This window comes from Clarias gariepinus, chromosome 7 (assembly GCF_024256425.1).
Source record: "Clarias gariepinus isolate MV-2021 ecotype Netherlands chromosome 7, CGAR_prim_01v2, whole genome shotgun sequence".
Lineage (NCBI taxonomy): Eukaryota > Metazoa > Chordata > Actinopteri > Siluriformes > Clariidae > Clarias > Clarias gariepinus.
This window is the reverse complement of record NC_071106.1, coordinates 18,758,294-18,777,010: the sequence shown is the minus strand read 5'-3', so window position 1 is coordinate 18,777,010 and position 18,717 is coordinate 18,758,294. Positions and strand designations below refer to the sequence as shown.

Below are 18,717 nucleotides of genomic sequence, written 5' to 3'. Positions count from 1 at the left end.
CAGACAATCTCACTACTGGATTTCCTGTCTCTGCTAATGTGCTTGTAAGGATGAATGTGCAACCTAACTGATTTACTGTGCTCTATTTCCATCACAGGCTTTTACTGTTTCTAGTAGTTCTGCTCTGTTGGTGAAATTCTTATGGGTTTTTAGTATTGACTTGCTGCACCATCCTAAAAAATACCTGGCAAGCTTTAAGTTATACTATAAGATAAAATACTGGCTTTCAAATAATTTATAACAATTTCAGTAAACTTGTGCTCAACAACTGCATTTTAATCTTTTGCTTGCTCGCTCATTTATTATGTAATACTGCTTCCAACTTAAACCCCCTTACTCTCAGTTCCAATTCTGTAATAAACAACAAAAGGATGCAAAGTAACTTGGGATATGTCCCAGTGAAATTCTTGTACTGCATCTTGGCACAGTAAAAGGACATTTCCCCGCCAACAGGAAGGTTTTCTTTTAGATTGGTGTAAGATGCAGCTTGTGATTCACTTGTAAAATGGTGGGTTGTACATGATTTATGTTTATCACAAAGGGTTACAATAAACATTTATACTAGCAATGTCAAATCACTTGAAGCAGGTTCATGACTGCATTGCTGAAATAAACAGGATCGTCTGGTTTTGTGTTATTTAGTTCTAAATTGACTAATTGATGGTCAACATGGGCAAACTTCTGCACGTGCCCATCATACAGACTCTGGACGCACCTTGTGTGATGCCACTATAGCAAGCATACCTGCTGATTGCGGTAGAACTGAACAGACCCATTGTAGGTTTTATAACATTTACACATCAAAACAAGACTGTTAAATTTTTTTTTTTTTTTTTTTTTACAAATTACCCCTTATAAAATCACTACATTACCTTGTTTTTTTTACACTACTTTGTTTTTGTGATTCCTCTGCATCAAAACATGCCACAATCTAATTTTTGCAACCATGTTAAATAACGGCATGTCGATAATGTGTGTCGAGGCTTGGGTCCAGGAGGTCAAAGACTGGTAACCCTTTTTAAGTGTTTTTTCCCCATCTATTTTTGTAACCGTTATAAAGGGATAACAAGAAAGTTGACACAAGCTCTATATTTCTCCAAAAGATTCCTTTTTCTTTTTTTGTAGAGGGATTTTCTTAATCTTTGTACTTTCTAGGATCTGCTATTGTGTCCTTGAAAATTAGAAGGGCTCGGACACCGTTTGTTTGGTTGCAAGGCGAGTTAGCCAAGTTTTATTGAAACAATGGAGGTTAGAATGTTTGATGTCTCATCCTTTGTCTGCTAAGCAAGCTGACTCCCCTTGTACCAGGCACCCAACTATAAAGCCTTTTTCTGTTTTCATTAATATAGCAAACATATCAAGCACATAAATTTTGGATGTTTGGCTTTAGTATGTCTACAAAAAAAATAAATATATAATATGCATGCAAATAGAGTAGATGTGTGCACCATAGTGCTTTAACCAGAAATAATGGCACTGTTTTGTCTGTGCTGGATAACATTTACAGCTAACAGTCTTAGTACTAATTAAATTATTTATCTAATTAAAACCTAGCATTGGCGTAGCAGGTTTCATTGTGAAACATGTTGGTTTTTGTTGTGCGTATTGCATGTAAAATATTTCACTGATTTGGTTCCACAGCACTTAAGTCAAAATGTGCTGTTTGTTTGTTTTTATTTCTTGATGAACAGTGTCCATTCATTCTCTAGCTTCTGACCCAGCATCATTTTAAAAATGTCAGTGTTGTGCATTACAAATGCATGGTAAGATTGAGTGCACAAGACCCCTTTGTTTCAGCCAGAATGGAGAACAATGGTAACTGCAATGCTGCCTTTAATGCTTTTCATAAACTTTTTCTTTTTCTTTCTTTTCTTCCCCGGCAGATAGCTGATTTGGCCAACGAGGACACACCTCAACTGTATGTGGCATGTGGAAGAGGTCCAAGATCTACCCTTAGGGTCCTTAGACATGGTCTAGAGGTGGGTCCTTTTCTGTTTGCCTGTTTTTACATCAGTTTCACTTGAGCTTCCTGCGTAAAAAAAAAAAAAGTTTTCCCTCTTTGCGTAATAATTCTAAGAAAGTCTGTGGTCTGACACCTTTAATGGCACATTACAGTGTTGTCTACGTGCAGATGTAATGGAACATATGTTTGTGTTTGAATACGTAGGTCTCAGAGATGGCTGTATCTGAGCTTCCTGGTAACCCCACTGCTGTGTGGACTGTAAGGAGGCATGTTGAAGGTATATGCCCTTTATGTCCCCTGTGATATGTCTTTCTTTTTCAGCGTTGTCTCCCTCGTTGTGTGTCGAGTAAGAGCCGTTCTACGAGCTGGCATATTACGCTGTTCTTGGATCAATAAAATTATAAAGGAAGCTAGCAAGTTAGTATTTGCCTTAAACTAGTGATTCCTAGTTATGACAATTTAATGCGCTTAAACTTGTCTCTTGTGTATAAGCATCAGCCGTAACATTAAAACCACCAACTGGTGAATTAAACATGAAAAATTATCTTATTGCAGTTGATATTGAGCTGCAAGGGAATAGTCAGTTCTTGAAATGATGTGGTAGAAGCAGGAAAATAAGGATCTGAGAGAAGAAGGTGGCTTCGTCTGACATATCACACTTTTTTGTATTATATGAATGGACTGTGGCTTAGCAGGGAGAGAGATGGCACTAGAATGCACTATAGAAAGAAGACAAGGTAACAGTGGGGAGTTTGATGGTCTGAGCAGTGTTCTCCTGGAAAAACATTTTCACAAATCAAACTCGCTTCTTCATGGTAACAGTATTGCCTGATGGCAGTGGCTCCTTTCAGTAGGATGATGTGCTCTGCCAAAACATTCCTCTGGTTTGAGGTGTGGTTTAAGAAATATGAGAGAGTTTATGTTGTTGACTTGGCCTCCAAATTGCCCAAATCCATTTGGGCATCTTTGAAATGTTTTGGACAAACAAAAGTGAGAATGAATATAGGCCACAACTTGGTGGGCTTGATGGGTGAAAATATCTTGATGGATCAGGACTGTTTTGGCGGGACCTACACAGTAATAGGCAGGTGGTTTAAATGTTAGGCCTGATTGCTGCATACATGAACCAATAAAATAATAATAATTTTGACAGGAAACTATAGGAGTCTGCGTTATAACTGGACCAACAAACCACCAAAATCTGTAATGTTGAATGACACAATTTTTTTCATTACATGGTGGTGCTTTGTCAATTCAGACTAAGAATGCATATAATAGGAATTATAAAATGCTGCATCAGAGAAAACAAAACACTCAAGTCATTTTAGCTCTTTACCTTAGGCCATAAATTGAGTAATTTTTCAATTTCTAATCATTTATTTGTGTGAAAAAGAAATGGTAGAAATGCATCAGAACTGTTTTTATGATACAGAATTTTCTCTCACTTTTCAGTACTTTATGATGCTGTCTTTCTGAGCTCGAGGCACCTGAATTCTGTTGTTAAAAACAAATTATCATAGCAGAGCACCTAGTTAGTTTTTTCCTATCTAAAAAACATTTTAGTCAAACTGATTATATTTTAGGATGTAGATAGGATATTTTTTTTTACAAAGAAAATACAATTTGCATGAAGTAAGCATGAAACATTAAATATGCAATGACCAAATCCTTCAGTATAATATTGTTTAATACTTATGCTATATGGAGATGCAGGTGGGCATTAATTCACTTTTGTCATCAGATGTCTTGACTTGTTTCCTAGCTTGGGGCATGTGAATGATTAAAAAAGGCTCTAAATGGATGAGTAATCTCCGACGGTTATTTGCATTTAGTGTCATGGATGTCATTTTCCATACTATGCAAATTTGTAGTTCATGTATGAATCTTACTACTGCAGAGAGGCTTTTTTTTGTTAATCACTTTTTTTCTTAAACTAACATCATTAACTGACCGTTTAGGGTGTAGTGTGACAATTTATTTACTTACGTATTAAATAAAAGCTATCAATGTTAGACTTAATTACTGTAATTTGTTGAACCTTGAAAATTTAAGGATGTTTGTCCTATAGATCTTTGGCCAGGTGAGGGATGCTTTAAAACATCCTGTACAGGGCAGTGATGCTATGTTTAGGGGGCTGTTTTTTTTTTTTTTTTTTTTTGCACATAGCCAGAATATCGCCACGTTTCAGTCAGAGCCTCTTTTTGCTGCTGCCACTCCCCCATTTAAAATTTACATAGGCCTAGGCGAGGTAAATTGGGTATTGACCACGACCGACACATAATCTGATGTCATAGCTTGACAAGCAGTCATAGATTTTCTTCTATGCTGCATGGAAAAAATGACTAATGGAGAGTAATATTTGCCTTATCAAGGCGAAGTTAATTATACAACAGCTATTTCTGACTGAGCAATCTGATTGAATGGAAAGCATTCCACGAGTAGTGATAATAGATGGTAGCTGCACTGGGATGTTTAACTATAGTATCACACCGTGCCCAAGGTGTTCTATTAATTATTATGATGATTTTTTTTTCGCAGCATGGATGAAAAGCAGGTCAGTATGGTACCCCATACTGAGGAGAAAGTAGACAAACCACATTCACAACCTGTCACAGAAGCACTTTACATTAATCTGCACTTTACCTTTGAAAGAAATCGTAGCTGCTGTGAGCTAGACGATAGAGATGAGGAGAAGAAGAGATTGTGTTCGACAACTTTCACACACAAACGGAATCACTGCTGTCTGGCTTAATGAAAACTTTCTTTTTGTGTTACTTTAACAAGGAATCTCTCTGACACTTTTGCCCCCTTTTGAAGATTTCATGGAAATGAGACATTGCATTGTCATGGACACAATGAAAAAAAATGCTACACACACGTGGTCACAATGTTATGTAATTAATGTTATCAAGTTAAACAGATGTTTGCTCGTCTTGCAAAATACTCGCAGACCAAGGTACTTAAAAATTCTAAGTCTTAAAGTACATTTATTTATGGCTACAAAGCTAACTAGCTCCCAACATACGGCTAAAATCCAAATCGCTCTCCTGCCCCAGGGGCATAACTTGGTGTGTGAGATACCCTACTGAGTAACCTACTAGCTTTCCATTTGATTACGCATTTAATCCTGGAAGTTAACACAACAGATATTCTAATGTTTAATAAGTGGAAATATAAAAAGAAACAAGATTCACAGGAGTTTCTTCCACTTCTGTGTTTTATTTTCCTCTTTATTTGGCTATATAGTTACCAGTCGAGCTGCACGATTAATCGAAAAAAAAGAGAAGAAATCACGATCTCAATTCATACATACATGCAATCTCATTTCTGAATGATCGAGATTCACTTGCGTTTATTTCCCTGCATTCAGATCACGCTGCATTCACAAGTTCACTTATTTTCTTGACAACAATCTTGGATTGCCATATCAGTCAAGATCACTGGTGCACTCAATCAGGCCAGATATTAGAAAAATGATTGTTACAGGGCTTAAAGTATTCCGGCACCGTGAGGGAAAGGAATTATAATATTTTAGAGCCTGCTCATGCGGTTTAATATGTTTGAGCCAATTTATTTCACCTACCAATCATATGAGAGGAACGCAGCTTTAACTAACGTTACAAGCCTATCAGAAGCAGAGAAGGGCGGGTCCTTGCAACACGGTATGATTGACACCTATACGTCAATGTCACATTAGCGTTGTCGGAGAAAAAAAAATGGAGCGCAAGTTTATAAAGCCTGGGGATGATGTCCTAGAAATAGATAAAGGACTCAAAAATAAATGGCGCTGCGCGTGAATTGAAGAAAGTAGAGATGGCGAGCCTTTTGGCAGTTGGTGCAAGAAACTGAGAGAGCCCGGGGCTTGTTTCTGCACGATTTGCTCGAGGAAGCTACTGTATGCCAGCAGCGGTAAGAAAGTGCTCGTCATGATTTAGACTCCGGTCATAGAGCCGCTGCCCGTGCACTCAAACTTACCACGACGTGCTGACACACCGTTGTCGATGACTGACCGTGTCTCCGATTTTAAAATACGTTTGTGCACATTTATAGCAGAACATGATTTGTCATTCAGAATTTCGCATCCACTGGTCACCCTGTGTAAAAAAAAAACTGTCAGAAGACAAAAAAGCGTTAACTAGCTTGTCGGTTTCAAATCAACATGCAAGTTACATGAACACTCATGGAATTGCATTACAGTTCAAAAAATGTTTGTCTGAGAAACAAAAAAAATGCATGTTCTCACTTAATGTTGATGAAGCAACAACCTTGAATATGGATAAAATACTCAATGTGCTTGTTCGCTTTTTTGATAATGAAAGCAACAGGGTAATAACACAACATCTGGCAAGCAGAAAAGTCAACATTGCAAATGCCCCAAACCTCATGCTGGAACTTAAAGATGTCATGCAGACTTATGGTCTTGAGTGGAGACAAGTTACCAGCATCCTCCTTGACAACTGTGCCCCCCCAAAAAAAAAAAAAAAAAAATTTAACCCCCGTTGTTATACACCTCAATCACTTCTCATCTCTCTTCCTCATTTACGGCGTTCCGCTGTCACTCGCATGACGTGTAACAAGGAGGTGGAGCTGAACAAGGTGACCAGTAATCAGGAGTCGGGATAGTATGCTGTTATTTTCATACCAAAAACTATTTTGCATCCTGATTTTATTTGTGTTTGCTTAAACGCTCACATCAATCTCACACTCGCGCTGTCCTTAAACTTTATTTCCTGCTCGTGCCAAATATCACAACAATCTGCTTGCTGAATAAAATTTTTAATTATAATAAATAAATAAAAATGGGTTTATTTTTCGCGCAGGAAGATTGAAAACGTAATCACTACACCAAAACTTGCGAGATAGGGGTGTTACATTTGCATCATGGCATAAGTTGCTTGTGCATTTTTATTTTTTTTTTTTTTTTTATCAGCATATGATAAATGTCTCTCCCTCACACATGCTAAAAACTAAAATACATACTACTGTCTGATCAGAGACCAGCACATGCAGTTGTAGTTGGGCTATAACTTAGATAATTAATCCTGCTGTGTGGATTCGAGCTCTGAGAACAGAAAGAAAGCTACAGAGAAGTATACTGGAAGAGTGTTAAGATTGAGCAACAAACAATTTGACAGCAATAAATTCTGTTCTTTTTACAACTTTTTACATCATTTACATTAATAGGGAAAGGTGACTTTTATTTTAATACATTAATAAGTCCTATGCAGACAACCCTTTTTTTTTCTTAAATGCAATCAATGTTTTTTGTTTCAAAATGCAAAAAAATAAATAAGAGAACGAATCATGATCTCAATTTCCATCGTGATTGTTTTGAATCGTGCAGCCCTAGTTACCAGTAAGCATTTTATAGTTTTCACTCCTCTTGATTATATTGTCATGCCACCAGCTTGCCAGTCGTGGTTAGTTAGTTATGCCAGTAGCGGGAGGATGTGTGTTGGTGGAACAAAATAACTGGGTTAATAAAGAAACGGAACATAATCTTTTGATAATTTGTTTGAGGAACTGTTGTGTGAAAGTAATATTGCACTGAACTCCTGCATAATATATCTCTGACTGCTCTTGTTTATAATCATGTATATACATATACATCGTCATATTTATATTACTATGCTATCTTTGTGGCTTAAACGGTATGACAAAGAATTTTTGAATCCTTGAAGGTCATGCTGTATTGCTGGACATAATGACTGTGATGTGGATTTAGACACGAGGGCGCAGCCTGAGCACCAGAACAACAGTACTTTTTAGTATGGAAATGTAATCATGTTGAATCCACGCAGTTATTTAAGTGTTAAAATGTTTGCCATGGGGTTGATTGTTTTTTCTTCAATTTAAGGCAAATCAGGTCTTGAGATGCAGATAATAGATATATTTAGATGTGCAGAAACAGTTAAAAAAGAAAAAAATATGTTCTACATTTCACTTTTTTTTAGCTTAGGTGTTGAATTCGGTTGACAAGCATTTGCTGCTGTTATGCTGTCACAGATTATCAGATAAATGTTGTGTTGAAGTCATTGACCTGTTGACCAATGTGGTTGAATTAGTTGCATGTAATGATGCAAAGGAATAAAAAAATAATAATTCTGCGACTAATTGATTAATCGGGTGATAGGGAATCAAAATAATGTTTGTTGCTTTTGTCTACATAGAAACTCCTCACAGTCTGATTTACTGCATTACAAATATGTCCAAGCAAACCAGGGTTACAACAGCTAGACCAAACTTGTCGATTTCTGTCTCTCTAGGCTTAATGTGGTACAGTTACTCTATTCAGTATTCAGCCTCAGTGTTAGACTTGCTCTGACATGCTAAACTATTCAGTGAGTGGTACTTAAAATTACCTTTCATCTGTCAAACAACATGGCTGACTGGTGAACTGCACTGTTGCATTTTGGGTAAATTGTGCTGTTCCAGAGGGTTTCCTTAAAATCATGTGATCTGTACTATCAATTTAGCTGACAGTGAGATGTGCTGAAGTTCAGTCTGGACTGAACACGGGTGTAATGAGATTGTCTAAGATTTGCTTTATACTTGCTATTTATCTGGCACACCAATTTTACGGACATGACATTCATGTAAACCATGACATTCTTACTTTCATTGGGTAAACCACATGATATGGCGGGTATACATTTTGTTCACGCCAGATATAAAAATAGTCTTGGTGTAATATTTTACTTCCTGGTTTTGTAAGACATGCTGTTGACAACATAGTTTCCTTCTTTCCGTGGAGCAACTTTACCGATGTCCATCTTCCATTTGCAGATGAGTTTGACGCCTACATCATCGTGTCCTTCGTTAATGCCACACTGGTGCTTTCAATCGGAGAAACTGTGGAAGAAGTGACAGACTCAGGGTTCCTGGGTACTACCCCAACTTTGTCCTGTTCTCTGCTGGGGGAAGATGCTTTAGTGCAGGCAAGTAATATGATGTTTCCCAGACTCCTCTGTGCTGACATAAATGCCGGTCATAGTTTAAGTGATTTCTCTTGCACCAGGTCGTGTTCAACTATGAGTGTATAACAAGATTCACATGTTTGAACAAATCCTTCAAATCACTCATGTCCACCCACTTAGTTCTCATACTGAGAGCTATTGGCTGCAGAAACACTCCGGCTGCTATTGCAGCCAATTAGCACCCAAGTAGCTGTTGTTTTGTGGAGGTTCCCATAGAATTCCTAAGTGCCAAAAGCACCTTGTAAATTTAGGATACAATTGACTCACAGCTCTTCCTACCAGGAAGGTTCATGGATGGAACAAAGGATTAATGAAAAATTATACACTGACATAATTGGTATTGTGTACAAAATTATACGATCAGTGCGCTTAAGTAGAACATGCTTTAACAAAATGTGAAGTTAGCATGCGTTTGGCTATGCTTTCCAAGATTAATAGTTAATGATTGGCATTGGGTGGGAATTGGCATAATAATTAAAAAGAATTAAAAAATAAATAAATAAATAAAGCAGCTCCAAGATCTTTTATTATTTCACCATCTCTCTCTTTTTTTTTTTTTTTTTTTTTTCCCCCTCAGGTCTACCCAGATGGCATTCGCCATATCCGAGCAGATAAGCGTGTTAATGAGTGGAAGACCCCAGGAAAGAAGACTATTGTGCGATGTGCCGTAAACCAGAGGCAGGTGGTCATTGCACTGACTGGAGGAGAGCTGGTCTACTTTGAAATGGACCCGGTATACCAGTAGAAGCATTGCTTTTTTTTTTTTTTTTTTACACCTTCACTGTCGCATTTTTTACCTTGTAGTGATGGTTAAACTTTCTCCCTCTGCAGTCAGGTCAGCTGAATGAGTACACCGAGAGAAAGGAGATGTCTGCAGATGTGGTATGCATGAGCCTAGCAAATGTTCCTCCTGGTGAGCAGCGCTCACGGTTCCTGGCTGTAGGCTTGGTGGATAACACTGTGCGCATTATCTCCCTAGACCCCTCGGTATGCTGTTTTTTTTAATTTATTTTTTTTAATTCTGCTCTCTGTTTAATAACGTTATGTCAATTAGTTTGCTTGACTTTTTATAAAAATTATTTTAAGAAAAACACTAATGTACCCAGTAGTATTAGTTACAGTGAAGTCTATTGTAATTACATTGTTTGCATGAAGTTCTTTATTTTTGTCTGTGTACTAAAACACAATATTTGTAGATCATATCTACAGTGAAACTGAGGTGACTAAAACTAAGACTTGATTGTGCTCTGACTGGTTGGACAGTTAAGACATATAAATAGGGGGATATTTATTTGTTTCTTGTGAGTGAAAATCATTTATCTTATTTTGATCCAAGTTTACCAGTGTTATGTTTTTAAATTCTCTTGTCTGTGTACTGTATAGGATTGTCTACAGCCACTGAGTATGCAAGCTCTGCCTGCGCAGCCAGAATCTTTATGTATCGTGGAAATGGGAGGTGTGGAGAAACAAGATGAATTAGGAGAGAAGGGTGCGCTTGGCTTCCTCTACCTCAACATTGGCCTGCAGGTAAAGTGTGCTCTATTTTACACTGTATCATTACATACAGCAATGAACAGAAACTAGTTATTTTGTTGCTATGATCTCTGTTAAATGTCTCCTTGTTTTGTGTGCGTTTGTCAGAACGGTGTGTTACTTCGTACTGTGCTGGACCCAGTGACTGGAGACCTGTCCGACACTCGTACTCGCTACTTGGGCTCTCGACCAGTACGGCTTTTCAGAGTGCGAATGCAGGGCCAGGAGGCTGTAAGTGCTCACCAGTATTCAGATATAGTCAGTGGTTCTTGTTCATAGGTAATGTTTGTGAACACCGGTGTTACATTTGTCATATTGTATGCCCTCTTTAGGTTTTGGCTATGTCCAGCCGGTCATGGCTGAGCTACTCATACCAGTCACGCTTCCATCTGACGCCACTTTCCTACGAAACCTTGGAGTACGCCTCAGGGTTTGCTTCGGAGCAGTGTCCTGAAGGCATTGTGGCCATCTCTACCAACACTCTGAGGTAATGCCCACACTGCCTCTGATAAATGTACTGAAAAAATTCACCATGTCATACCAGACTTATCTGATGAGACTTGCAGGAAAAATTTAGTTTTTAGGGTTGTGTTTATAAATTGGATGGATCTTTCCCTCAGATTTAGGGTTGGCAGTAAGAATGTGATCTATTTATTTATTTATTTATTTTTTATTAAATAAAACTATTGTTTTTATAGAGTTTAAATATATGTTTATATAATATATATAATGTTTATATATATATATTTTATGTTTTGAGATTAATTCTAATTTTGACATGTTAAGCAGGGACCTGTACACTTCTCTCATTCGTCCAGCTGTCCATGACATTCCTCTAACATGGCTGCTCAATGTGTTGGTTAATATTCACATCAAACATGAGAATAGGAAGAAAATGCAGTCATTGTGACTTTGACCATAACATGGCTGTTGGTGCCAGACAGGCTGGGTTGAGTAATGTAAAAACTGCTGATCGCCAGGAATTTTCACAACCAGCACTTGCAAGTTTTTACTCAGAATGGTGCAAAGAATATCCTGTAAGTGGCTGACCTTAGGGCAGAATGTTTTGAAGAGGCCAGACTCATTTAAGCAACATTGATGTGTCTCAGAAGAAAGACCATGCTAAAATTTGAAGCAGGAAATGATTTTTTGGGGCATTTAGCATCAGATTCCAAGTAGAGTTATATTATCTTTATCGGCCGTTGATGACTGTTTAGTATTTCTACCTGTATTTTATCTGTTAAGCAGGTTGGCAAATTTTTATTATTCTGTTGCAATCTTCACTAAACAGCAGCTTTTGTGGTATGTAATTTAAACAGAATGCTTAGAATGCTATGCTAAGAAATGAGAGATTTTTTTTTTTTTTTTTAATGAGTGGTAACCCCTTCAGGATGCAAAATAACTTTTTCTATGACTATCTACTAGCAGAGTCACACCATTACAGCATAGAAGCTTGAAGAATTTTAAAGTGAAAAATAGTTATCACTTATTTACTTAACTAACTGACTAACTAAAAATCTCCCTGTTCTGTGCCATTTTGTTTTCATATACGCTAGCACACCTTGGTTGCACTCTGTGTAGTTAGTCACTGACTAAGAGTGAGCATTCCGTTCAGTGCAGTGTTTGCAGCAGTGAGGTAAATCTGCAGACCGGAAGCATGAGTTATATTGTTGACCAACTTTGTCGGGTTGACAATTGGTATACCTCTGTAGTTCCTCTATATTTTATATATTTCATTGTTTTCTAAAATATTATTTTTGGTTACAGATTTAATTCAGTAAAATCACATTAATTCCTACTACACTGTGTCCTTTACTTGTGCTAAAATTATAGATTGATGCCCCCAGTAAGACGACAAACTGCTTCAAGTGCACTAATGCAACAGCTATGCTGGCCACTTGCTATTTTTGTTTAACACTGATGTGAAAGATGCCTATGTATCTCTTACACACACACCCACACACACACCCACACACACACAAACACACACATACACTCACAGAGACTCAGCCAAAAAAATATATACACATTTTAGGAAAAGAAAAACTTGTGTAAATATTTTAATACAAAATGTATTGCTATACGTTATATATATTATGATATTATATTAGTGTAATATACATTAATGTAATATCATATTAAGTAAAGTAAATATCATACACACTGAAGTGTGTATATACATTTGTTCGTGTATAAGATTTATTTTTGTTAAATTGAATTGTTTTTAGCTCTTAGTGTTTTGTTGGTTTCTGTTGAAACATTGGTGATTTACAACTTTACAACATGTTTCCGTTAGTTTCAGTTTTTTTCTTTTTTCTTTATAAATATCTAAGTTTCAGTTTTGGCTTTTTTTTGACACACGTGGGTGACTGCGGTGAAGGCGCTTGTTTAAGGTGGTGGGGTTTTTCTGATAAATTTTAACACCTCACAGTATATCATTAGACTTTATCTTTATGATCTGTTTAGCCTAATTATTTTAGACACAATCTCCCGCTTAAACAGTGTTTCCATAGTAATAAGTGGAAGCTTATTTATAGTGCTCATATATTAAAATGACTAGTCAAAAAGGTAATATTACAGCTTGGAAATCCTTCTATATTTTTTATAGTACAGTATGTTGATATTGCAGTAGTTTTATTTTTTTTTTTATTTTTTTTTCCTTGTCATTACAAAATTAATGTCTTAGTAACATTTCACGTTTTATCATTTGTGTCAATATTGTCTTGTGTGGCCAGTATTATGAAATGTCTCACTTTATGCCATCACTTCATGCCTTCAGACACATGGATGGTTTTATAGCTTTAGCTACATTGTGTAGCAGGAGAAGGTTAATCCAGATTAAAAAAAAATTTCTTCAAAAAATAACTTGATTGAAAGCAAAACTGAAATGAAATACTTGTATACTATGTCTGTTCTATTGATAGTCAAAGACTGGATAATTAAAGAGACCTTCAAGGAAATCTGCTTTGCGACAATGTCAATTGTTAAAAGCACTATACCAATAAAATTTTATTGAGTTCAAGTACTCATGTTCTATAATACTTGTGTATAAATATGGCATAGATTGTACAGATATTTCAAATATTTTTTCTTAGTTACACATGCATGCAATACAAATAAACAGAAAACAATGTCGGACTAATAAAGTAAGCAAAGTTTGTGAACCAGTAACAATTTACTAATATCTCAAATTCTTGGCTAAGGACAGTCAGTGTGTGTTTTGATTCATAAAAAGTAACTAAATAACTTCGATTCAGCTGTAGTCTGACGTGGAGTCCCCACTCTCCATGTTTGATTCTTCATATAAAATGACAGTTTGTTGCCTCATGAAATTATGCAAGGTTGTTTATTTAAAGACTTTTTTTTTTTTTTTTTTGCATGATAGTGACGTTTTAGTGTGCATTCCCATGAGACTTACTGAAGTATGAAATTAAATCTCATTTTGTAATCTGGTTTAGATCTCAAAGGGTCTTTGGTTTGTACTTGTTATGCACTAAAGGAATGTGAAAATCATAAGTTGCTGAAAAGTTGTTTGTTAATGAAGTCTACTTTCACTTTTGCTTTGTCCACTCTGACAGGATTTTGGCTCTGGAGAAGCTCGGTGCCGTGTTTAACCAGGTGGCTTTCCCACTGCAGTACACACCACGTAGATTTGTCATTCATCCGGAGACCAACAACTTGGTCCTTATTGAAACAGACCACAATGCCTACACTGAAGCCACCAAGGCCCAGCGAAAGCAACAGATGGCAGAGGTAAGGGCACGAGGCTGGATAGAGCAGACATTTCAGCTGTTAAATAAGTTATGATCAGGCTGGGACTAATTTGCTAAGTCAAAGTGCAGTATATTGCAAGTTGTATGGTGTGTTTCTTAATGGTCTGTGTTGTGTCTCGCTGATTTAGTGTCTAATTACGCATGCTGAGTGGGTTAATATTAGCTAAGATATACACACACAGTATACACAAAGAACACTGTCTGGATCACCACCAAAGCAAACAAGAGACTTTCTTTAGTGCAATTTTTTTCTTTGTAGGAAATGGTGGAGGCTGCAGGAGAGGATGAGAGGGAGCTGGCTGCAGAAATGGCTGCTGCGTTTTTGAACGAGAACCTTCCAGAAGCAATCTTTGGTGCCCCAAAGGCTGGCTCAGGACAGTGGGCGTCACTGGTGCGCCTGATCAACCCCATCCAGGGCAACACTCTGGATTTGGTTCTACTGGAGCAGAATGAGGCAGCCTTTAGGTAAGCCAGGAAAAATGTTCAAAAAGTTCATGCAACAGCCGGGAAAGAGAGTTGAGTTTTAACGAAACTTTAAACAGTGCCTTTAGAGTAATCAGTAAAAAGAAATGGAAAAGATGAATACTTACCTGAACTTTTGAATTGTCTTGACTGTTCTGTGCATTTTGCAATTTAACTCTTTTGCTTTTTCTGTCTGTACAGCGTGACCGTTTGTCGCTTTGCCAATGGAGGTGATGACTGGTATGTACTGGTGGGTGTAGCAAGAGACATGATCCTTAACCCACGCTCAGTGGGCGGTGGTTACATTTATACCTACCGCCTGGTAGGAGGGGGTGAAAAACTGGAGTTTGTGCATAAGGTGAGTTAAAGGGGGAAAAAAATAACTTTACAAAGCTGTTTGCTGCATTATCCCATCTGTGAGTTTGTGGCTGCTGAATGAAATTCCCTGCATATCCTTCTTCTCATGCAGGTCATGTTGTTGTTGGTTATGTGTAAAACTGAGTTTCTAAGAGCTGAAAGGAACCTTTGTGTTTGTGTTCTTACTGTATCACTGCCTTTTATGCCCTCATGTGTATTTCTGATTGGTGATTGGGTGAGTATATTCAGAATCAACTCACTTCAACATGGTGTATTTGCAGACCCCAGTGGAGGATGTGCCCCTGGCTATTGCCCCATTCCAGGGCAGAGTGTTGGTGGGGGTGGGCAAACTGCTGCGCATCTATGACCTTGGGAAAAAGAAGCTGCTTCGCAAGTGTGAGAACAAGGTAGGCAGGCAAATACAGGTGGTGTTGCCCTTGTGGAATGTGCAGTTAGATGGAAACAGGTTCTGTTTACTTTTTGTTCCCAAAATTAAATTATTAATTCAAATTCAAAATGTTGTATAGTCTTTAACATTTTACGATCAGGATTTTGCTGGGAACTTTGGTTGGTGAATTTGGTTCAGGTTCTTACAGTCTACACAAACAAGATGGTCATTTTTATGGTCAGACACTGCAGCTATGCAAGGACTTTGAGAAAACCCACAATGATGTCTTAAAACACCCACAGGATTGACCAAAGTATATTAGAGCAAAATATTATTCAGTACAAAGCTAAATAATTCTATTACAGGAAAAATTTGGTGCAAACCTGTCATATCGCTAGTGCTATGCATTCCTTTAATTGCACTTAAAACAGCAAGCTAAACTTTTAATACAGATTTAAAAAGCTAAGTGGTTGTATAGATGTTGCTCTAAAAATTTAGAAATTCCAAAGCAACAATGTTTGAGATTCCTTTTTGTTCTGTTCGCCAGTTAGTTTGTGTGATCAAACAGGATTCGATAGCTGTACTTAATTTCAATGTTTTTGTTGTGGAGGATGATAAATTTTTGACTAATTTATCAATTAGTGTCTTCTGGTAGGGGAATAACATGTTTATAACTTGGTATACATGTTTTTACATGATGAAGTGCCATCATGCTCTGGCACAATATTGGACCTGGGTGTAGCTCATTGACTCCATAGAGTCACTGTGACATTTGTAACTGTGAGTATTCAGTTCCACCTAATATGTGAAATCTGGTGCCATTTGTTTAAGACAAAAGTACAAAAAGCAGTTATTGGTCCACCCAACAGGAATTTTGCGGAATTTAGTTTTTTCTTCAGTTGCCAAACTTTTCGTTAATTTAATATTATATTTAATGTCGAGATATTTAAGACCTTAAATTGCAAAGGGATTTTGGTGTGTTTCTAACATTGTTGCCATGGCAGTTCAGTTAACCATGTCAATGTGTGCATACAGAAAGGGTGGCATAATTTATCTGAACATTGTATAATATAATGCAAAAATTCACATTTTATGGGAAAAATTAATTTGGGAACACCCAAGCTGGAAACAGGATGTGAGATGATTTAACTATTAGATTTGCTATCTGTAATGACTGCTACAGCAGTGTACTTAAATTGCTTTGATGAAGTTCAAATAGATGGTGGTGTATAATTCCCCTATATGTCATAGGATGTGGCTCAATTCCAGTGTAATGTAATAACGCCCAACCACCCATGCACATACTGACACACTGTGATTGGGGCAGCAGTTTGCAAAATAACACAAAGTTTAAATAGAAGTCTTTCACATGCCCCTGCAAAAAGAATTTTAAAAATCACAATTCAAGGGTCAATAGTTTGACTGTCAAGGGACAACTGTAAAAATGCACCGTTTTTGTTATTGATGTGTTAAATGGGAGTGCCATGGCAATCAAATTAACATACACCACTAAATCAGATTATAATCGGACTAAATCAGATTATAATTAATCTTTATTAATAATGCATCATGCGATGAGATTTAATGTTCCATTTCTCATGCCTTTAACATGCATAATAACACCTCCTTCGCATCTTTTGTACTAAGAACACCAGTCACTGTGCAGCACTATTTATAAGTCTGTTCTTTCCCCTCAGACATGTCATATGTAGGAGTGACACTGATGAGAGACAATCGAACAGTATTTGTTTAATTTGTACTTCTATTTATGGGCTTACTGTACAGGTGAAGAGATGGTCTTCAATGTATTTCTAGTCATAATTTAAAATATTGTGTATTTTAGCCAAAAATAAAATAAAAAATAAATAAGTTCGAAAAAAGCAAGGTGTTAGAATTCCCACATAGTTTAAAAGTTTTTTTTTATGCATTTTTGCATTTGTAGATGTTTTTGACAGAATGATCAGTTTGCATGTGCCATTTGATATCTCTTTGTTTACATCACCATCTGTTTTAACGTGTCTGTGTAATATCTCCAACCTCCATTGAAGTTAACCATAATTAGTAATTTGGTTAACTTTTCCAGCACAAAGATCCCCTTCCAACATCATTAACCGTCCTTCCGCTTACCGTGCTGTATTCTGGTAACGTCAACTAGTCATCACGTCACCAGCTTTTAAAAAATGTGCACTGCACCCTTCTCCACCTCGAGAGAAACCATTCTGTGCCTTTTTGCACTTATTTAGAAGTAAAACCTGCCTACATTGCCCAGGTGTCAGTTTACAGTACTTTGATGTAAAGCATCACCGAAACAACAAAGTGTGTATAGAAATGTACATTTCTTTACTTGTAAAAAATCTTTACTTGTACTGCACGCTTGTTGCTTAAAGGTGCTTTTGAGTAACGGTACAACCTTTATAATTTCTTGTGTAAGACCTGAATGTACGGTCATTCAGATACCCTGTTCTTAAAAAAAACAAACAAACTAAAAAAATGTATATATATCTTTAATCATTATGCGCTTGTACCTTTTTCTACTCGTGGTATTTTCACTGCACTGTAGAATTCTGAGAAGTTGCATCAACCTATTCTGTAGGCTGTTACCTATTGTTGTATGCTGTGTTAACCTTGGTTGTATTTTACACATTTTTAAAGCATGTTCCTAATCTGGTGACGAGCATCCACACTATTGGCCAGCGCGTGGTTGTATCAGACATCCAAGAAAGTCTGTTCTGGGTGCGCTACAAGCGAAATGAAAACCAGCTCATCATCTTTGCTGATGACACCAACCCACGATGGGTTACCACTGCCTGCCTGCTTGACTACGACACTATGGCCGCAGCTGACAAGTTTGGAAACATAAGCATTGTGGGTGCTGTTGCATATCTATTAACTGATAAATTTACCTACGGATTCTTGGCCTTAAGTGTCCTTATAACTATTAAAGACTGACTGGTCTTGTGCTACGATAATCCTTATCTAGGTCCGTTTGCCACCAAACACCAGCGATGATGTCGATGAGGATCCCACAGGGAACAAAGCATTGTGGGACAGAGGCTTGCTCAATGGAGCCTCCCAAAAGGTATGCGCCTTCATTAATCCTTTACTTTGTTCTCCAGGCATGGGAAAAATTGCACCAGACAGCCTTCATGATTGTTTCTGCGTCAGTGTTTGTGTCTAGCTGGTATTGAGGTCACTTCAACACAAACCCAAACATCCAGAACAGTTAACTTGGGTCTGTGCTGTGGTCAGTCTCCAAAGACCCCA

At 37.3% G+C, this 18,717-nt stretch overlaps 1 protein-coding gene across 1 annotated transcript in view; it reads left to right on the top strand.

Annotated features, from left to right (window-relative positions):
• Positions 1-18,717, top strand: part of sf3b3 (splicing factor 3b, subunit 3) — a 32,582-nt gene that overhangs the window by 11,218 nt on the left and 2,647 nt on the right. The window contains exons 11-24 of the mRNA XM_053500470.1: positions 1,884-1,979; positions 2,168-2,240; positions 8,750-8,901; positions 9,518-9,673; positions 9,772-9,927; positions 10,324-10,467; positions 10,582-10,704; positions 10,806-10,960; positions 14,052-14,226; positions 14,506-14,711; positions 14,910-15,066; positions 15,347-15,472; positions 18,106-18,318; positions 18,434-18,532. Of these exons, the coding sequence (XP_053356445.1) occupies positions 1,884-1,979; positions 2,168-2,240; positions 8,750-8,901; positions 9,518-9,673; positions 9,772-9,927; positions 10,324-10,467; positions 10,582-10,704; positions 10,806-10,960; positions 14,052-14,226; positions 14,506-14,711; positions 14,910-15,066; positions 15,347-15,472; positions 18,106-18,318; positions 18,434-18,532 (2,031 nt within the window). The remainder of the gene's footprint in view (positions 1-1,883; positions 1,980-2,167; positions 2,241-8,749; positions 8,902-9,517; positions 9,674-9,771; positions 9,928-10,323; positions 10,468-10,581; positions 10,705-10,805; positions 10,961-14,051; positions 14,227-14,505; positions 14,712-14,909; positions 15,067-15,346; positions 15,473-18,105; positions 18,319-18,433; positions 18,533-18,717) is intronic.